The 22,385-nt window shown below is 47.0% G+C and overlaps 1 protein-coding gene across 1 annotated transcript in view; it reads right to left on the bottom strand.

Annotated features, from left to right (window-relative positions):
• The window catches only part of STYX (serine/threonine/tyrosine interacting protein), a 42,906-nt gene extending 23,576 nt beyond the window's left edge, over positions 1 to 19,330 (bottom strand). The window contains exons 1-5 of the mRNA XM_069738471.1: positions 19,125 to 19,330; positions 7,467 to 7,499; positions 6,733 to 6,786; positions 6,434 to 6,531; positions 4,943 to 5,003 (exon numbers count right to left, since the gene is read on the bottom strand). Of these exons, the coding sequence (XP_069594572.1) occupies positions 4,943 to 5,003; positions 6,434 to 6,531; positions 6,733 to 6,786; positions 7,467 to 7,499; positions 19,125 to 19,181 (303 nt within the window). The 5' untranslated portion in view covers positions 19,182 to 19,330. The remainder of the gene's footprint in view (positions 1 to 4,942; positions 5,004 to 6,433; positions 6,532 to 6,732; positions 6,787 to 7,466; positions 7,500 to 19,124) is intronic.
• Between the last annotated feature and the right edge of the window lie 3,055 nt (positions 19,331 to 22,385).

The raw sequence follows: 22,385 nt of genomic DNA, 5'->3' as shown, positions 1-22,385 counted from the left end.
CTGCCCGCAGCTCCTCAGCGTCCCGTCTCTCCGCACTGACTGTTCAGGCAGAGGGTGGCGAGCACACTAGTACGTCATCGCGCCCTCTGACCTGAACAGTCACAGCAAGAGGACGGGAAGACTGAGCGGCGCCCGGCGTGTGGAACGCGGACAGGTAAATATGACATACTTACCTGCTCCTGGCATCCCTGGCTCCTTATCCCCGACAGATTGTCTCCGGGCACTGCAGCTCTTCCTCTGTCAGCGGTCACTGCAGGAATGAATATGCGGCTCCACCCCTATGGGAGTGGAGTCCATATTCATAACTTTAATGAGCGGTACCACGTGACCGCTGAACAGGGGAAGAGCTGCGGCACCCGAAGACCGTGGGACAGGCAGGGACAGCGCCGGAAGCAGGCGAGTATGCGACAGATCTCTCTCCCCCTCACCCGCCGCCAACCGTGCCTAGAGTATAAGCCGAGAGGGGCACTTTCAGCCCAAGAATTTGGGCTGAAAATCTCGGCTTATACTCGAGTATATACGGTAAAGGTACCGTCACACTAGACGATATCGCTAGCGATCCGTGACGTTGCAGCGTCCTCGCTAGCGATATCGTCCAGTGTGACAGGCAGCAGCGATCAGGCTCCTGCTGTGCTGTCGCTGGTCGGGGAAGAAAGTCCAGAACTTTGTTTCGTCGCTGGACTCCCCGCAGACATCGCTGAATCGGCGTGTGTGACACCGATTCAGCGATGTCTTCGCTGGTAACCAGGGTAAACATCGGGTTACTAAGCGCAGGGCCGCGCTTAGTAACCCGATGTTTACCCTGGTTACCAGCGTTAAAGTAAATAAAACAAACAACTGCTACATACTTACCTACCGCTGTCTGTCCCCGGCGCTCTGCTTCTCTGGTCTGGCTGTGAGCACAGCGGCCGGAAAGCAGAGCGGTGACGTCACCGCTCTGCTTTCCGGCTGCCCGGCGCTCACAGCCAGACCAGAGAAGCAGAGCGCCGAGGACAGACAGCGGTAGGTAAGTATGTAGCGGTTGTTTTTTTTACTTTAACGCTGGTAACCAGGGTAAACATCGGGTTACTAAGCGCGGCCCTGCGCTTAGTAACCCAATGTTAACCCTGGTTACCGGGGACCTCGGGATCGTTGGAGAGCTGTCTGTGTGACAGCTCTCCAGCGACCAAACAGCGACGCTGCAGCGATCCGGATCGTTGTCGGTATCGCTGCAGCGTCGCTTAGTGTGACGGTACCTTTAGTTTATAACTCAGCAGTGAAGTAAAATCATTTTTTCCCACCAAAATGTTACTTTAAACCCAATTTTTTGTTTTCATAAGTATAGCAGGAGAAAATGGACCCCAAAATTTGTTGTGCAATTTCTCCTGAGTACAACCGTACCCCATATGTAGAGAAATACTACTAGAGGCACAGTGCAAAGCTCAGAAGGGAAGCGCCATATTGGAGTTCACATTTTGCTGGAATGGTTGGAGGGAGACATATCACATTGGCAGAGCACCTGAGGTGCCATTACAGCAGAACCCCCCACAAGAGACCATTTTACAATCTGAACCTCTCAATGTATTCATCTAGGGGTGAAAAGATCATATTGAGACCACTGGTGGGTCACAGAATTTTATACCATTGGGCAATGAAGAAAAAAATATATTTTAACCCCCAAAATTGTGTTTTAGAGATAGATTTTTTTTTTAACTAAATTTTTATTTAAGTTTGTCAAATTAACAAATGGACAAAAATCCAGACAGTAACAATCAAAGACATAGAAAACTGAAAAGTTACAATGACAAGGCAGTGTGGGAACACAATAGAGGAAGGAACTCACTAGGACATAAGATGCTTATATAATGAATATCCCGAGCGAGTCCCAATGCCAAGAATCCACCGTTATACCTTAATTAGAAAGTTACAACAAAAAGCATACATAGAAAAGTAAAAAAAACAAAAAGAATCATGAGAAAATCCTCATGCAGAAAAGAGGACACGACACTCTCAAAAAGGAAGGGGGAGAATTTAACATCTGAGAAGAGGAAGGGCCAATGAATTAAAGACCTAAACATTTCTCTGAGCCCAATAGTAATCCCATGGGGCCAACACGAAATCAACATCCTCCACTTTAGCATTCAGAAGAGCCATCATATATTCCATCTAATATATATTTCTATCAGTTTTCTATACAGGGGGAGAAGCTTGTAAATTATACAATTTGCTATAGAAATAAATTAATTCCGAAATTACAGTTGGATTATAGTGGATCATGCCGTCCACTCCTCTCAGAGCTTGGAGATAAGAGTTCAGAGCCTTATCCCTCAGTAAACTAGCCAAGAAAGCATGGGCTTTATTACCATTCTCGTACTATTTTTGCTTCGTATAAAGAGGTTTTTCAACTTTACGCATTGAAAGATCATTTACTTTATTTCTAGTCGCTATAACATTATTCAAGATCCTCACAGAGGGAGAGACCGCCAACCTACGCTCCTCCTTAATCACTTAAAATTAAGTTGAATTTGAATTCAAATTTAACATCTTTTTAATCTGGAACCTTAATTAACACAATAACCCCTCATGACAGTCTTGTAGGCTTCCCACGGGACTGAAGGGGAAGAAACTGAGAACTCATTCAGATGGAAAAAGTCAGTGAGATGGTTCAATAAAGTTTTCCAAATAGTCGGATCTTTACTCAGGAACTTGTTTAACTGCCAGTGATACTCCCTGGTAAACGGTTGGGTAGATTTAAGATTCAACACCACCAGATTTTATATTTTAACACTGAGAAATGGGTAAAAATGGCAACAAAATTTGTCCCACAATTTCTGCTGAATGTAGAAATAGCCCAAATGTGGCTGTACAGTACTGCTTAGCCATATGGTGAGACTCAGAACGAAAGGAGCACTATTGGCAGATAGCGCTCTGCCCCTCCCGAGTCTCACCATATGGCTAGGCAGTACCGTTATACAGAAGGCATCCTGGAGCAGAATTGTCTGTAATAGAGGTTTTGTATATGGATTTTGCAAACTAAGTGCTAAAAGAGCAGAATCCTCCCTCAAGTGACCCCATTTTGGAAATTCTAGCCCTTTGGGAATTTATCCACAGGTGTCAAGATTGACTCCAAGATTTTTTCCCAGAAAAACGGATGTTGCGTAATGAAAATTGCAAACTGCCGTTGCAGTGACCAGTATGTTGCAGTCCAGCTCATGTTCTCATTGCTACAGAAATGACAAACCTGTGAGCACTAAATATGGATTAGTTACACTGTGGGGTTCAGAAGGGAGTGGGGCATTTGGATTTCGAAGCACAGAATTTGATGAATTTCTTTGCACTGCGCATGATCTAACTTCCTAGTGCCTGGTGACCCGGATGACGTCATGACATCTCCGATCCAAGAGTAGAGGATCTTTCTTCCCTCTGCCTGGTTTCTAAATACTCCAATTTCACCAATTAAATCATTTAGGGGTTAAAGTGCCAGAAGCAGTGCGGGTGTCAGCTGACACCCACTGGTGGTCACTGGCACAAAGCACCCTGCGAGTGGATGATCGCCATGACATACATGTACTGCATAGGTTGGGAAGTCCTTCCCAATCATGACGTACATATACTGCAAGTGTTGGAAATGGGTTAACAAAGCCCATCAAATGGTTAATTCTAGGTACTCATGTCCTGGCACCACTGTGGAAGTAATCTTGAATTTAAAGGAAATTGTCACCTCATTTTGCCGCTATAAACTGCGGCCACCGCCATTAGGGGCTTATCTACAGCATGCTGTAAATAAGCCCCCGATGTAACCTGAAAGATGAGAAAAGCAAGTTATATTATACTCACCCAGGGGAAATCCCAGTTCACGTCCGATGGGCGTCACAGGTCCGGCGCTTCCCATCTTCATAAGATGTCGTTATCCTCCTTGCTTCTGTCACGGCTCCGGCGCAGGTGTACTGATCTGTCTTGTTGAGGGCAGCATAAAGTACTGCAGTGCGCAGGCGCCGGGCCTCCAACCTTTCCCGACACCTGCGCACTGCAGTACTTTGCTCTGCTCTCAACAGGGCAGAGAACACCTGGGCCGGAGCCGTGACAGCAGCAAGGAGGATAACGACATCTTATGAAGATGGAGGCGTCGACCCAGACCTGCAACGCCCATCAGACCCGGACCACCCCTGGGTGAGTATAATCTAACTTTTTCTTATCTTTCAGGTGACAATGGGGGGGCGGGGGCTGGCTTATCTATAGCTTTACAGAATGCTGCAGATAAGCCCCTAATGGCGGTGGCCTCAGTTTATAACAGTAAAATGAGGTGACACTCCCTTTAAGGCAAGGAATGAAAAATTTCCACAACAACAATTTCATAGACATTGAGTAGTTTTAGTCTGGATGTGACCAGGTGATTTTCCACTGCTCAGTGATACAATTTATGCTTTTTTTCCCCCTCTATGGAGTCAATTTCCATTAGACTGCACAGGTACTGAAACTGGTTTTCTGCTGTTCTAGCCCACATGTGCTAAGGAATGACAAACTGTTCGGAAACTTTAGTTGGACACTGTTGTACTACATGGACACCATTGTACACGGATGCGTTTGTCTTGATTGTGCACTGCCTACACATTAAAACAATAGATCACGTCCTCCTCTGATCTCTTCCATTAGAAGGTTTTGGCGCATCCTCCTGACCCCTTCCTCTGGATATTTTCACTCGAATACACCAGTTCTAGCTTACGGTCCGCACCCTGGCACGGGAGAACCCAGCAAAGTTGGTTCCATTTTTCCATTCAAATATGAATTTAAACCTGAACTGGGCAACAAAAAAAAACAGATCACTGGATTTCAGGCTGCAACTCGGGACACGTCTAAAGTCCATATAGGTAAAGTCCAGTCATAAAAAAGGCTAGTCTATAATAAAAGGCATTGTATTTGCCGCAACAACTAATAGGTGGACTGTGCAGACAGAAGTACTTACCATAGGGAAAAACCGGATGATGTTTTCAATAGGATTATCTGCAATATCCAGAACTAAATAACTGTGAACAAAGGTTAAAACAAAAGTCAGGGCACAAGAATCAAGTCTAAAGGTACCTTCACACTGAGCAACCTTAGAACGATAACGATAGTGATCCGTGACGCTGCAGCGTCCTGGCTAGCGATATCGTTGTGTTTGACACGCAGCAGTGATCAGGATCCTGCTGTGACATCGCTGGTCGGAGCTAGAAGGCCAGAACTTTATTTTGTCGCTGGATCACCCGCTGACATCGCTGAATCGGTGTGTGTGACGCCGATCCAGCGATGTCTTCACTTGTAACCAGGGTAAACATCGGGTTACTAAGCGCAGGGCCGCGCTTAGTAACCCGATATTTACCCTGGTTACCATTGTAAATGTAAAAAAACAAACAAAAACACAACATACTCACATTCCGGTGTCTGTCACGTCCCCCGCCTTCAGCTTCCAGCACTGACACTGAGCGCCGGCCGTAAAGCACAGCGGTGACGTCACCGCTGTGCTCTGCTTTACGGCCGGCTCTCAGTCAGTCCGGGAAGGTGACGGCGAGGGACGTGATAGACACCGGAATGTGAGTATGTTGTGTATTTTTTTTACATTTACAATGGTAACCAGGGTAAACATCGGGTTACTAAGCGCGGCCCTGCGCTTAGTAACCCGATGTTTACCCTGGTTACCTGGGGACTTCGGCATCGTTGGTCGCTGGAGAGCTTTCTGTGTGACAGCTCTCCAGCGACCACACAACGACTAAACAGCGACGCTGCAGCGATCGGCATCGTTGTCTATATCGCTGCAGCGTCGCTTAATGTGACGGTACCTTAAGAGGACAGGACCATGATGTAGTTTTGTACCATATGATGCTCCGTCCGGAGCCTTATGTGAACCCCCTGTAAGGTCAGGGCACAAGAATCTAGTCTAAGAGGACAGGACCATGATGTAGTTTTGTACCAGTTGATGCTCCATCTGGATCCTTATGTGAGCCCCCCTGTAACACATCAGATGGAGCGAAATAAATATATCTGGTCATGTCTTGTGCAGAGGGTGCCAGATTTTGGAAGGAGAAGTTTAAGGGTATGTGCACACGTCACTTTTTTTGCTATAAAAACGCTTTAAAAAAAAGCATACATATGCATCCTATCACTTAGAATGCATTCTGCAATTTTTGTGCACATGATGCGTTTTTTTCCCGCGAAAAAAAAACCACATCACGGTTAAAAAAGTAGCATGTTCATTAATTTTGCGCATTTTTTGCGTTTTCCCACTATTTAATGCATTGGGAAAAACTGCGAAAAAATTCACAAAAAACGTATAAAAAACACATGCGGATTTCTGGCAGAAATGTCCGTTTTTTTGTCAGGAAATTTCTGCAAGAAATCCTTACGTGTGCACATACCCTAACGGTTTCCAGACGACATCCCTAACAGTCAGAAAACACTTCAAGAAATCAGCACTTACCGGAAAAGGTGTTGAAAATTTGGTTTGATGAAATTTGCTTCGATACTTTGCCTTATGCAGATTATGTGCGTTATGCCGGATTTCTGGAGTATAGAGAGCTGCAATAAATGAGCATCTGATTAAAGACTTTACATGAGATGTGATAAAAAAACAAAAAAACAAACAAGCCATGAAAACAGAAAGACAGCGCCATTCCTATCCAGGGGTTGTGTTTTCATCATTAATTTTAACAGGGCCAAAATTTCAGCAATAAGCTGCCAATATTACAGTGAATCTAGGTCCACGTTGGGGATACATACCTTGCTCTTCATTGCTGCCGAGTATGGACCCAGAAACAAGCCAGGTAAAATTTCCTAAAAAAAAAAAAAATATATAATAAACAGATCAATGTAAGTTACAGAAGCAAATCCCACCTCGTCTACTAAACAAGAACACCCCCAACCCACCCCCCCCAGACAAAGGAGGATCTGCAGATATAGCAGAGCCGAGTCATCTGGCACAACTTTCAATTTGCTATAAGTAAAACTGCAGCAGGCTGCGCACTTAGGCTACGTTCACACTACCGTTATGCTAGTGTGCGTCGGGTTAGCGTTGGGCGACGCAGCGGCGACGCGTCATGCGCCCCTATATTTTACATGGGGGACGCATGCGTTTTTGTTTGTTGCGTTGTGCGACGCATGCGTCTTTTTTGCCGCAAGCGTCGGACCAAGAAAACGCAACAAGTTGCATTTTTCTTGCGTCCGATTTTCGGCAAAAAGACGCATGCGTCGCAAAACGCAGCGTTTTTGCGTGCGTTTTGTCGCCGACGCAGCGGCGCACAACGCTAGTGTGAACATAGCCATAGTACTGTACTGTTTTGAGTACAGACCACCATATGTACAGGATAGCCGAGGGTCTCCAGACCTGAACCCCACAGCTTCAGTCACACGTGAGTGTATAGAGTTCAGGTCAGGAGGTCTACGGACAGTCCGAAGCTGTAAAAAAAAAAAAAAAAAAAAAAAAAAAAAAAAACACAAACTAAAGCCTACTGTACCTGCATCTCCCTTCTCATTGGGTAACTCCAGTCCTGAAAGGAGAAGAACACAGATATGATAGAATTTGGGTAAGGACTAACCCATTTATCAGCATTCAGCACATTGACAGCTGCCCGACACCTTTAAACCCTTCATGACGGAAGTATTTTCTTTTTTGCGTTTTTGTTTTTCGCTCCCCTTCTTCCCAGAGACATAACTTTTATTTTTCGGTCAATTTGGCCATGTGAGGGCTTGTTTTTTTGCGGGACAAGTTGTACTTTTGAACCACACCATTGGTTTCAACATATCGTGTACTGGAAAATGGAGAAAAAATTCCAAATGCAGTGAAATTGCAAAAAAAACAAACAAAAAAACACGACAGTTACTTACCGGTAACGGGATTTCTCAGAGCCCATAACACCACAGAAAGAGGTGCCCTTCTGGGACAGGAAACCTACAGATAAATGGACGGTACCTCTCCCTCCCATTAGGTGATTTACAGAGCATAGGAGGACCTCCAGGTTAATGACAATTATATATCTATCATACTGCTCATCAGAAAAGACAGTGTCTATACATAAATCATACCACAAACCGTGAAAGGGTGCTCACAGACTCGTGACGGGAGGCAATAAAGAGGTGCTGTCATGGGCTCTGAGAAATCTCGTTACCGGTAAGTAGCTAGGTCTGTCTTTCTCCTTCCCCATGACAGCACCACGGAGAAAATTACAGAGAGTTGCAACTTAGGGAGGGACCACAGCCTGAAAAAACGCTTCACCCGAAGGTTAGGTCAGAAAGAGAGGCTAGGTCCAGCTTATCGTGCCTGAAAAAAAAAGTAGAAGGTGATGCCCAAATGGCAGCCTTACAGATCTGCTCTATTGATACCTCCAACCTTTCTGCCCAGGAGGTTGCCACTGCTCTTGTAGAATGAGCTCTCAGACTCTCCGGGGCGATATTCCCACTAGATGAGTAGGCCAGAACTATTGCATCTTTCATCCATCGCGCTAAGGTACTTTTGGAGGCCTTGAGTCCCTTCCTAGGCCCCTGAAAGCATACAGGGATCCTTCCTTCCGATACCCCTGGGTGGACTCTAGGTAGTGAACCAAACATCTTCCATCATCTAAGGTGTGGATTTTTTTCCTCCACATTCTTGGGGTTAGAACAAAAAGGAAGGACTACCTCTTGGGATCTGTGGAATCGAGATGCTACCTTGGGTAAGTAAGCAGGGAAAGGTCTTAAAATAACCCTATCCTCTAGGATTTTAGTGAAGGGAGGGCCTGCAGATAAGGCCTGTATATCACACCCTCCGGGCTGATTTTAAAGCCACAAGCAGGACAGTTTTAAGCGACAGGACCTTGAGAGGGACCAAATCCAGAGGTTCAAATGGAAGACCTATTATGGCTGATAGGACTAGATTTAGATCCCATGGCGCCAATTTCTGGCTAATTGGCCTAGATCTTGCAGAGGTTCTAATAAAAATTGCGGTACCCAAGGATTGCCTCCCATGTCTTGATTAAATAGGGCCCCTAGGACTGCCACCTGGACTTTTAAGGTGCTGGTCGCCAGGCCTCGTTCTAACCCCTGCCGCAGAAATTCCAGGATTGCTGTAATTGGAATCCCATCCTAGATTCTCACCCCTGAGGTGGATAGGAATTTCCCCCAGGTTTTTACCTTAAGATCTCATGGTGACAATTTTACTACTCTTTAGCAGGGTGGAGACCAAATTTGGTGAAAACCCTCTATCCCTCAACAGTGCCCTTTCAAATTCCATGCTGTCAAATGTAGGTTCGCTGCCTGAGGGTAGAACACCAGTCCCTGAGAAAGAAGGTCTGGTAATTCTGGTAGAACCCAAGGATCGGTGATAGACATCATCCTCAGACAGGAGAACCAAGTTCTTCTTGGCCAAAGGGGGGGGGGGGGGGGGCCGGGGCCATCAGTATTATTCTCGCCTTGTCCTCCCTGATCTTCCTTAGGACCGCTGGGATGAGAACAAACAAGGGAAAGGCATAGGCCAGGATCCGATTACATGGGATCATAAAGGCTTCTAGAGCCAGAGCGTCCCCTCTGGGATCTAGGGAGCAAAGAGACTACCTTTTTGTTGTGGATATTGGCAAAAAGATCTATGCCCGAGAGGCCCCACATTTCCACAGTGTTCGAAAACAGACTCGTTCAGAGCCCACTCGTCCTGTCTTAATTGAGTGCGGCTCAAAAAGTCTGCCCTGTGATTCTCTACCCCCCTGAATGCGTGTGTCGACAGGGATATGAGATCGCTTTCTGCCAAACTGAAAATCTGGGAGGTTACGTTCATTAGGGCCAGTGACCTGGTTCCTCCCTGATTGGCCGAAAATATTCGTACATTATGAACTTGCAGGGTATCCAGGAATTCTAACAGGGCATAACTCCTTCCTTGCCAATAGCTCTTTTTGGTTTGAGTATTCCTTGAGCTCCTGGCCTTTCCAGATCCCCTGAGTAACCTTGTCGCCCAGGTGAGCCCCCCATCCAGTGGGGTTTGCGTCCGTGGTAACTACTCGGAACACTTGTTACCCAAGGGACCCCTTTGGTCAGATTGCTCATATCTCCCCACCAACTTAGGGAACGAATAGTAGCTAAAGCCAGTCATGTGTCCCTCTAAGTGACCTTTTAATGAGGCTTGGTTCTTTAAAATCTCCCACTGGAGGTCCCTGGTGCGTATCTGGGCCCACTGAACTGCTGGCAAACAAGCGGTAAAGGAACCTAGCAGGGACATGGCCTTCCTCAAAGTCACAGATGGGCTCTTAGGCTCTTGATAGCTTTTCTATAAAATCTTCCCCCTTTTCTCTACTGGAAGGCAGCACTCTTGCTTCCGAGAATCAAATATTAGTCCTAATGTACAACAACAAATTGTATTGTGGTACAGTGTTAGCCAGAAAAATCGATGTGAATATTTTTCTGCCCAATGATGACAGAAGTATTCTAGGAGTGATACCTTTATTGGCTAACCAGAATAAAGGTATCACTCCTAGAATACTTCTGTCATCATTGGGCAGAAAAATATTCACAACAATATTAGTCCTAGTAACTTTTGTAGTCTTTGGCTCGAGCCTTGACTTTAGGTTTAGAAGCCAGTCCAGGTCTATTAAGGTAGTCATTACTCTGCTTAGCTGTTCTCTGCAAAGTTGAGCTGATTACCAGAAAGTCGTACACATAAGGGACTATCAAAATGTCCTGTTCTCTCAGGTGCACCATAGCCTCTCAGGTGCACCATAATTTGGTAAATACTCGAGAGGCTATTGATAACCCAAAAGGAAGGGCCTTGTGCTGGAAATACTTTATTTCTCCTTTTATGGAGACCGCTACTCTGAGGAACCTTTGAGAGTGTGTATAGGGACATGGTAGTACGCGTCGCTGAGATCCAGAACCATCATGAAGCAATTTGGAAACAGTATTTTGGACGGTCGACTTTATTGACGCCATCTTGAATTTCTGTGTTTTTACATAACCGTTCAACCCCCTCAAGTTTATAATTGTCTAGTATGACCCATATGGTTTGTTTACCAGGAACAATGGGGAGTAGAATCCCTCCCTCCTTCCTCTCGGGCGGGGACCTCCTGCAGAACGGCTTTTCTTTCAAGGTCCAAAACCTCGCACTCCAAGGCCTCTTGTTTCTCCAGAGAGAATCATAGGGGAGTCACGACAAAGTTTTGGGGGGAGTGAATGGAAGTCTATCCGAAGGACTGCCATGGCCAGATTTAGTATCCAGGGACTATTTGAAATTTTTTCCCAGGCCGGAAGAAAAAGGATGGAAATGGGATAGTCTGCCCCCTACCAGGGAAAATCAGTCACTTTGAGGGCGTCCCATCATGGGAGGAGCTTCAGAAGAGGAATCCTTTGTCTTCTTCCCCTCATCCCATCTACTGTGCTCCCTCGGGGGCATCCTCCAGAAGAATTTTCTACTCTGAAAGGACCATCTGAAAGTGGGAGCGGTCAGGCTAGGGAACCCTTTTTTCTTATCCCCTGCCTTCTGAAGGATGTCATCCAACGTCTCTCCAAAACAGAAACCTCTCATTCACAGGGAATTGACCATAACTTTAATTTGGTCTGCAAATCTCCCGGCCAGCATTTGAGCCAAAGTGCTCTGCGGGCTGCGTTTGAGAGAGCTGCAGACTTGGATGCTAATCTGACAGTCAGCTGAAGAATCTGTCAAGAAGGTTTCTGTCCCCAGTATCAAGGGGATGGACTCTAACACTTTGTTCCTGGGTACTCCATTCCAGAGCAGTCTCTCAAGCTGATCCACCCATATCATAAGGATCTAGAGGTGCAGGTTAGCCACTATAGCAGGCCTAAGATTATCCCCCCATGTTTCCCATGCCCCTTTAAGAAAAGCATCAGCCTTTTTATCTAAAAGGTCTTTCAAGGTTCCCATGTTTTCAAAGGGAAAGGTACACTTTTTCTTTTTTTTTTATATATACAAGAGGCCTTTGCAACAGCGACATCTAGTTTTGGGGCTTTATCCCATGATGTTTATGCTGTATCCTCGAAGGGGTATTTCCTTTTCAGGGATTGAACTGATGAATTCTTCAGGTTTCTCCCACTCTTGATCAGGGCCTGTATGTTTTCATTCAGGGGAAATGATTTGCGCTTCCTCTGGCCCAATCCCCCAAACAATACATCCTGTACTGTTTTTTCAGGTCGAGGGTATATCACCCACATAGATCTTACTGCCTTAACCACATTTTCTACCTCCTCTAGAGCAAAATAGTGGCGCCCCACCCATTCCATCGTCCGAGGATGAGAAAGAGTCTGATATATCAGAGCCTTTTTCCTTAGAGCTAGAGGACTCAACGAAGGTACAGGGTGGAGCGCGGTAATTTGCTGATTTGGGAATGAAATAAAAAAATTATGATCATTAGAAAAATTTATTTTATATTTTAATTATACTGAACAGTAATGGAATTTTTAAATTACATGGTTTTAAATAGTGTATCTGGCAAATGTCGACCTTCGCTATCCACACACTGCTGCATACGTTTTCTGAAGTTTTCATGAACTCTAACAAGCATGTCCACTGGTATTCTGCCAATTTCAGCTTCAATATTGTTCCTTAGGTCTTCCAAGGTGTTGGGACGGTTGATATACACCTTAGTCTTCAGGTAACCCCAAAGGAAAAAATCGCATGGGGCTAAATCTGGTGAGCGTGCTGGCCAGTTCACATCTCCCCTCAAAGAGATAAGCCGTCCAGGAAACATTTGCCTCAAACAATTCATGGTAACCCTCGCTGTGTGTGCAGTGGCACCATCCTGTTGGAACCATGTATCCTCTAGTTCCATTGCCTCAAGAGCCGGCTGAAAATAATCCTGTATCATAGACAAGTACCGTTCGGAGTTCACAGTTATGGCACGACCATTATCCTGAAAAAAGTAAGGACCAATGATGCCTACTCGTGATATGGCGCACCACACAGTGAAAATGAGGTGAAAATGTGCCTCATCAGAAAAAAACACAATTGCGTCACGGGGTATCGTTGCTAACATGTCTTCACAAGAGGTCCGCCGTGTCAAATAGTCCCATGCTGACAAATGTTGGACCACGCACATTTTATACGGGTGAAAATTCAGTTCATCATGAAGAATCCGGTGGAGAGAACGTCTTGAAATGCCAAGAGCAAATGATTGCTTCCGAGCAGAGCGTTTCGGAGATTGCAGTACTGCTGCTCTAACTCTCTCGATGTTTTGTGGTGTTGTAATCCTTCTCTCAGGTCCCCTTCGTACACATGACACATTCCCTGCTGTTCTGAATGCATTCACCCAATTTACAATTGATTGCCGTCCAGGAACACGTCCGCGTGGAGGAACAGCGAATTGTAAACGAAAAGCACGCTGCACTGTAATGATCGAGTGGGCATTTGAAAAATACGCTTCAACACAAAATGACCTCTCCTCACGTGTCCACTGCATGATGGCAACTGAAAGGCAGAGGAATACAAATCTCCCATCAGCCTCTGTAAGCCACACCCACTCTCCCCTCTCTTCGACCGACAGTGCCGCCACAGCATGCAGTGCAAAAAAGCAAATTACCGCGCTCCACCCTGTACTTGGTGGTTTCCTGCTCTTTGACCTTACTGCCTGTGTGAGGGACCAAAAGGCACTTTTGACCTCCAACTTGATCAAAGATCTTAGCTCGGAGGCGAAGTCTGGGGTTTCTTCCCATAACACCTGTCCTATGCAGGAATGGCATAGTCTCTTATCCCAGGTGACTGGTAACTGTTACACATGGGGCAACATCTGTGCTTGGATTTTCCTAATCTCTTCCTTCCATGAATAATGAAAGAAGAGAAGGGAACCCCAATTACAAGGTGAACTTTCACAAACACCAATCACCAATCAGACGCTTGCGTGGGTATCGGTTCTGGAGGAGGAATAGGATCCATTAAGGGGCTTTTTGAGGATGGAGAATTGTCCACCGGGCCAGATTTTCTGCTGTGCCGAACAGAATGGCTGCTGGAACGTCCACTCGCCTGCAGAAACATGCCTCTTAGGTTGCTGCCGTTGTGGTGGCTGCTGCAGTTCTCCATCATGCCGGAGACACTTCGGCGTGTCTCCACGCGTGTGGCGGCTGGAAATCCAGAAGCCCTGCACCTGAAAACAGGTGTGGCAGCTGAGCGCCCCCCCCACGCTCACCCTGCAAGACCCCTTAGTCCCAGCCGTGGCGGCTTCAGGGCACCGCACCAGTCGTGGCAGGGGCCTCCCCGCTGCCTGAACCGGACTGGCCAGGCCCAGACCATCTTCATCAGGATCTCTTCAGGTAAGCCGAACTGAAGGTTCCCCGTCGGACAGGAAACCAACTGATGCGAGGGAGAGGTACTGCCCTTTTATCTGGAGGTTTGCTGTCCCTGAAGGGCAGATTCCCTCTCTCCATGGTGCTGTCATGGGTGGTGGTGGTGGTGGTGGTGGTGGTGGTGGTGGTGGTGGTGGTGGTGGTGGTGGTGGTGGTGGGGGGGGGGGGGGGGGGGGAGGAGGGGTGGGGAGTGCAATTCCACAATTTTTTATTGTTTTTCTTTTTTTACCATGTTCACCAAATGCCAAAACTGTCAGACACCAAGACATGTCTATGCTTTTTTTTTATCCAAGTGGTGAAAAAAAAATTCCAAAGTTCGTTAAAAAAAAAAAAAAGAAAATTTTCCAACCTGTTCCGATACCCATAGCGTCTCCATTTTTCATGATCTTGGGTTGGGAGAGGTCTTATTTTTTTGTGTGCCGAGCTGATGTTTTTAATGATACCATTTTAATGTAGATACGATCTTTTGATCGCCTGTTATTGCATTTAAATGCAATGTAACGGCGACCAAAAAACAAAAACATAATTCTGGCGTTTTTGACTTTTCTCGTTACACTGTTTAGCGATTGGGTTAATTTTTTTTTTCTGAACGCAGCGATACAAAATGTGTATGTGATTTTTTTTTTTTTATTTTGATTGGGGTGTAAGGGGGGTGACGGAACGTTTATTTTTTTAATTATTTTTAATACATTTTTAAAAACCATTTTTTTTCCACTTTTGTCATGCTTCAATAGTCTCCATGGGAGACTAGAAGCTGCCATAAGCCGATCAGCTCTGCTAAATACAGGCGATGATCAGATAGCAAGTAAGCAAATCTGCTACATACAGGCTATGAGCACTGACCACCGGGCAGCACCCATAGCAATCTGGCAGTGACAACCATAGAGGTCTGCTGGAGACCTCTTGTTGTCATGTCAACCCATCGGTGACGCACGACCATGTGATGGGGGTCACTGATGGACGGGATTTCCGGCACGCTTGCCAGAAGTGTGTGTTAATTACTGCTGTCAGAGTTTGACACTGGCATTTAACAGGTTAACAGCCACGGGAGGATCGCGATTCCTCCCGCAGCCGTTAGCTGCACATGTCAGCTGTTCAAAACAGCTGAAATGTGCAGGAAAAGATGCGGGCTCACCGCCGGGGCCCACATCAAAGGGAGGGTGTCCGACATAGGTGTATTACACCCAAAAGGGGTTAAAGGGACTGTCACCTGAATTTGGAGGGAACAATTTTCTGCCATAGAGGCGGGGTTTTCGAGTGTTTGATTCACCCTTTCCTTATCCGCTGGCTGCAATATTGGATTGAAGTTCATTCTCTGTCCTCCGTAGTACACGCCTGCGCAAGGCAAGATTGCACCTTATGCAGGCTTGTACTACGGAGGACAGAGAATGAACTTCAATCCAATATTGCAGCCAGCATGCAGCCAGCGGGTAAGGAAAGGGTGAATCAAACACCCGAAAACCCCGCCTCTATGGCAGAAAATTGTTCCCTCCAAATTCAGGTGACAGAGTCCCTTTAATTTCACAGACATTACACCTGCCTCATCCCGTCCAATATCCATTTAAATCATTTGTACTATGGAATAGTCACAGAACTGTAGGAGAGATCAGTGCAACATAGGGTCTTATCCGAGGGGTATAGCAGGTGACAATCAAAATTACACTCACCTTTTATGAGTATCTATAAAGCATGTAATAAAACACATCAGCTGCAGCAGATCCACAGGTCAATAAATGACAAGACTATCGATATCCAGGAAAGTAAGGAGAGGTCTGTGGATGATTTCCGTGCTTACTGATCAATGAGGAGACGTATATCCCAGATCGTATCTGATACTTGTGGTCTTTACTGATGAAGTCTTTTGTACTTTGAAACGCGTAGAATAAACCACTATTTGACAATCTGGGATGTGTGTCATCATTGATCAGCAAGCGCTAAAATCATCCACAGACCTCCTTTCTTTCCTGGATATTATGGAATAGTGACAGAGGGGAAGACATCCAGTTCTACATTCTGGTATTCCTATTAGCATTATACATTTACTAGCTATTGAACCCGTTCTACGCCCGGGTGGCGAGCATTTATATTGGTATATGGTCTCCATCCTGCATCCCCATCCTGTCATGTGCTGCTCCAACCTGCGTCCCCATCCTGTCATGAGCTGCTCCATCCTGCGCCTCCGTTCTGACATGTGCTGCACCCATCCTGCGCCCCCGTTCTGTCATGTGCTGCTCCCATCCTGAGCCCCCGTTCTGTCATGTGCTGCTCCCATCCTGAGCCCCCGTTCTGTCATGTGCTGCTCCCATCCTGAGCCCCCGTTCTGTCATGTGCTGCTCCCATCCTGAGCCCCCGTTCTGTCATGTGCTGCTCCCATCCTGAGCCCCCGTTCTGTCATGTGCTGCTCCCATCCTGAGCCCCCGTTCTGTCATGTGCTGCTCCCATCCTGAGCCCCCGTTCTGTCATGTGCTGCTCCCATCCTGCGCCCCCGTTCTGTCATGTGCTGCTCCCATCCTGCGCCCCCGTTCTGTCATGTGCTGCTCCCATCCTGAGCCCCCGTTCTGTCATGTGCTGCTCCCATCCTGAGCCCCCGTTCTGTCATGTGCTGCTCCCATCCTGAGCCCCCGTTCTGTCATGTGATGCTCCCATCCTGAGCCCCCGTTCTGTCATGTGATGCTCCCATCCTGAGCCCCCGTTCTGTCATGTGATGCTCCCATCCTGAGCCCCCGTTCTGTCATGTGATGCTCCCATCCTGAGCCCCCGTTCTGTCATGTGCTGCTCCCATCCTGAGCCCCCGTTCTGTCATGTGCTGCTCCCTTCCATATGCCCCATACGCTGCTCCATAAAGGTTTATGGCCCCCATAAGATGCTCCATAGTATATGCGCCGTACACTGCTCCATAAAGGTTTATGGCCCCCATAACATGCTCAATAATATTATATGCCCCGTACACTGCTCCATAAAGGTTTATGGCCCCCATAACATGCTCCATGGTATTATATGCCCCGTACACTGCTCCATTATGGTTGATGGCCCCATAAGATGCTCCATGGTATTATATGCCCCTGTACACTGCTCCATTATGGTTGATGGCCCCCATAAGATGCTCCATGGTATTATATGCCCCTGTACACTGCTCCATTATGGTTGATGGCCCCATAAGATGCTCCATAGGATTATATGCCCTGTATGCTGCTGCGATATATAAAAAAAAAAAATACCATACTCACCTATCGTCGCTGGGCGCCGAGTGCTGGGGGGCCTGAGCAGGCAGGGACACCGGCGAACTGTGGGGGTCAGGTGCCGGAGTTGCCGCTTGCTCAGGCCCCCCGACACTTGCTATATTCACCTGGCCCTGATCCAGCGCTGCGTCCGCTCCGTGTTCCGGCTCCTCTGGCTGTGACTGTTCAGTCAGAGGGCGGCGCCGGCGCGCATTAAGAGCGTCATCGCGCCCTCTGAACTGTGAACGTCACAGGCAGAGGATCCAGGAGACGGAGCCGCACGCAGCGCTGGAACGGGGGACTGGTGAATATACTTACCCTCCTGGCGCGTCCCTGCCTCTCTGGTGGAGATCGCGGCGTGCGTTCAGTGTTTACACATACCGCGATCTCCTGGGAGTGTCACTCTGGGGTCCAGACTGCGCTTGCGCAGTCTATAAAGGCTTCGGACAGAGTGAAGCTCCCAGCGTTATATTATAGATAATCCAGCCTCTGTGTCATATCAATACATTTCCAAGTATTTATTTTCCTTGCCATTAATTCCACTGCGCTTTACATAAGTCATCATTGCGTCCCCATTGGGGCTCACAATCTAAATTCCCTATCAGTATGTCTTTGGAGTGTGGGAGGAAACCGGAGTGCCCGGAGGAAACCCACGCAAACACGGGGAGCACATACAAACTCCTTGTAAAGATTTGAACCCAGGACCTCAGCGCTGCAAGGCTGTAGTGCTAGCCACTGCAATGCTGCCCGTTTTATAACAGTTCCCAGGGCTTATGGCAGCAGGAAAAATACGGCAGGTAGCACTCATTTACTAATTGTGGCAGATTGATCGAACCAGGCTTTTTCTACATTAGCCTGGAAGAAAAGTATAACGTTAACAAATGGGACGCCTGCACCGCAATATAAATGGTGCCAGTTACGCACATTCCGCGCCACAATCAAATCTATTCTGGAGCAGGTTTCTGCTATACTTCACCTTGCTGTACATTATAGTCTGTCGGGCTGGCATTCGCCCCACCACTTCAGCCATGCTTCTAACAACTTTTTAGAAAAACAGCAAAAAAAAGTGCAAAGCAGCAGAGCGTCACAACTTTGAAGAGCAAGTTTTCTGGGGTAAATAGACTAATAATCCTACTGTATTGTGTTTGTTTTTTAGGGTATAAGGATTGTCTTAAAATTGATGCTGTGGATTTGCAGTCAGTTTGCAGCAGAACCCAGTGTTTTTCTTCATTGCTGTGGAGTCCTGGGCAAACAAACCCAACAAAGAAAGCTGCAAACTTCTGAGGAATCCCTGCCAGGGCACAACTGTCATGTGAAGATGCGATTGCTGGAGGCCAGGACACCACCCAGCAAGAGAAGGGCAGACATAGCAGTCAAGGGCGTGCCACGAAATGAAGGGAGGCCGACCTGTCACCAAACAATCGGCAGGCAAAGGGTTACAATGCGGTGCATGCGCATTACAGAAAGCTCAGCTACCAGGAGAACAAACTTGAATCCTCCAGGAAGCAGTCGCCAAGAGCAGCTACAATGCTCGCTCGGTACATAGTGTGCTGCAGGTGTAATGTGATACACACACTGTGACTGACACATGCTACATTGTGTCACCGCTTCCTCCCGGTCACATGACCCGGCCCGGGCCGCACTCACCTCCGCGTCCTCCTTACATGGCGGGAGGGAAGGGAACTCCAGCTTCAAGTCGTCCATGCTGCGTCCCGCTGTTACACTACGAGGCAGGGAGTCGCCAGTCCCGTCACCACACGAGCCATGCTGCTCTCTACAACCTCCCCGCTCGCCCCTGTCACCACCTCATCTGTGCGCGCTCCCCGTCCCTCTGTGCAGCCTGATGACGCCACGCGCATGCGCCTCTGTCGCCCTTTATATACTTTTTCCATTATTATCATTTTTCAACTAAACGCCTCCATATCGATTAGTAACTGGCGCAGTATTACCGCGTGATGGCTGGCTTATTATTATGGCGCAGCTATGTTATAGGTGGCGTTCGGGGACTACAAGTCCCATCACTAGTATCCGCACTAATGTATGGCAAAGCATGACGGGACATGTAGTTCATCTGTCAGGATATAAGCGCTGGCTGGCTGTAGCTCAGATGTCACGGATTGTGGTGAGGCCATTGGCTGACTAGTGACAGAATGCGACACATCACACGTCTGAGGCAGTGACCTCCGAGGTTGTGCCTAACTACAACTCCCAGCCACACAAGACAATGCTCCTCAGCTTCTGGCTCTCCAGCCCAGAGCTCCCCACAACTCCCAGAGTCCTCACTCTTTAGTGACAAGAGTGGGGAAACACCACCTAGATGGGCCAGGAGATGCTGGGAGTTGTAGTTTTCCAAGTCAAGACACAGTTTGGAGAACAAAGCTTGTTCTAAGAAAACAACTCCCAACAGTTCTCCTGATCCTCCTAGGAGATACTCTCTAATCTGTGGCAGAACTACAACTTCCAGCAGCTCACAGCTTTTGTTGGATGCTGAGGATTGTAGTTTTGCCACCACAGTGCACATTTTGGGACTGGGGTGTTATTTCTGCACCTTGCCCTCATTAAATGGCCGCCTATGAACCACTTTTCCTCATTTACTTCATTACAGCTGCTGAAGTTCACAGATACCTCTGTGCGGTCGCTATGGTAAAGGCTCGTTCACACTATGTGCAGTACATGACCCAGATCCCCGTGTTTATGGCTCACAGACGGCCATCATCCTCTACAGCTGTGACTTTCCCCATCTGCACTGAATTCATAAGTCCGGTGTCGCAATATGGCAGTATCCATACTGAACTAGCACTGACGGCACATTATACACACACCGCGCACATACAACCCCTGGCAAAAATTACGGGATCACCGGTCTTGGAGGATGTTCATTCAGTTGTTTAATTTTGTAGAAAAAAAGCAGATCACAGACATGGCACACAACTAAAGTCATTTCAAATGACAACTTCTGGCTTTAAGGGCTCGTTTCCATTTGCGAGAAACACGTCCGTGTCTCGCATGTGAAAACCAAGCTCTGGCGCCGGCACTCCAGAGCGGAGCGTGCGGCTCCATGTGTTGCTCTGCGGCTGAACGCTCCGCTCCCAAGTGTCGGCGCCAGAGCTGGGTTTTCACATGAGAGACACGGACGTGTTTCTCGCAAATGGAAACGAGCCCTTAGAAACAGTAAAAGAAATCAAGAACAAAAAATGTGGTAATCAGTAATGGTTACTTTTTTTTAACCAAGCATAGGGGAAAAATTATGGAATCTCTCAATTCCGAGGAAAAAATTAAGGAATTATGTAAATTTTCATACCCAAAAATAACACCTGCATCAATTAGATCTGCTCGTTAGTCTGCATCTAAAAAGGAGTGATCACACCTTGGAGAGCTGTTGCACCAAGTGGACTGACATGAATCATGGCTCCAACACGAGAGATGTCAATCGAAACAAAGGAGAGGATTATCAAACTCTTAGGGCCCCTTTCCACTTGTGAGAAAAACGGACGAGTGCAATCCGATAAAAAATCGGATTGCACTCGGACCAATGTTTTTCAATAGGTGACATTCCATTTGTGATTTTTTTTTCCCAGCCGAAATCGGACTGAGAAAAATCTGTGTCAGCTGAGAAAAAAATCGCAGCATGCTGCGTATTGCTGATATTTTCGGACGAGACTCGCCAATGCAAGTCAATGGGTGCGAGAAAAAAAACACACAGCACTCGCACCATGCGAGTGCTGTCCGATTTTTACGCACCCGTGTCCTTAGAAAAGCCGGCAATTCAGCGCAGAGTACAGTAAAATCACACTGACATGTTAGATTAGAGTAGATATATACACATATATATATGTACCTATTCTATGTCAGGGAGACACCTATATATATATATATATATATATATATATATTTATATTTAATGCAGCGCGAGACAGCTTTAAAGCTGGTAATTCAATTACCGGCTTTTGCTTTCTCCTTCACAAACCCGACATGATATGAGACCTGGTTTACATACAGTAAACCATCTCATATCACCATTTTTTTTGCATATTCCACACTACTGTCAGTAGTGTGTATATGCAAAATTTGGCCGTTGTAGCTATTATATTTAAGGGTTAAATGGCGGAAAAAATTGGCCATGAGGATGGTCTGAGTGCCCAACATCCAGAGATGGGGGATGTGCTCACAGTCCAACACCGTGCAGGATTCTTGGCATTAGCCACAGAACACCAGGATTGGCAAATTCGCCACTGGGGCCCTGTGCTCTTCACAGATGAAAGCAGGTTCACACTAAGCACGTGACAGAGTCTGGAGACGCCGTGGAGAGCGATCTGCTGCCTGCAACATCCTTCAGCATGACAGGTTTGGCAGTGGGTCAGTAATGGTGTGGGGTGGCATTTCTTTTTAGTTTCGCACAGCCCTCCATGTGCTCGCTAGAGGTAGCCTGACCGCCATTAGGTACCGAGATGAGATCCTCAGACCCCTTATGAGAGCATATGCTGGAGCGGTTGGCCCTGGGTTCCTCCTAATGCAGGACAATGCCAGACCTCATGTGGCTGGAGAGTGTCAGCAGTTCCTGCAAGATGAAGGCATTGAAGCTATGGACTGGCCCGCCCGTTCCCCAGACCTGAATCCGATTGAACACATCTGGGACATCATGTCTCGCACCAACATCAGGTTGCACCACAGACTGTCCAGGAGTTGGCGGATGCTTTAGTCCAGGTCTGGGAGGAGATCCCTCAGGAGAACATCCGCCGCCTCATCAGGAGCATGCCCAGGCATTGTAGGGAGGTCATAAAGGCACATGGAGGGCACACGCTACTGAGCATCATTTCCTTATCTAGAGGCATTTCCACTGAAGTTGTACCAGTCTGTAATTTGATTTTCCACTTTGAGTATCATTCCAAATCCAGACCTCCATGGGAT

The sequence above is a fragment of the Ranitomeya imitator genome, chromosome 1, assembly GCF_032444005.1.
Source record: "Ranitomeya imitator isolate aRanImi1 chromosome 1, aRanImi1.pri, whole genome shotgun sequence".
Lineage (NCBI taxonomy): Eukaryota > Metazoa > Chordata > Amphibia > Anura > Dendrobatidae > Ranitomeya > Ranitomeya imitator.
The sequence above is the reverse complement of the archived record's forward strand: the minus strand, read 5'-3'. Positions and strand labels throughout refer to the sequence as shown.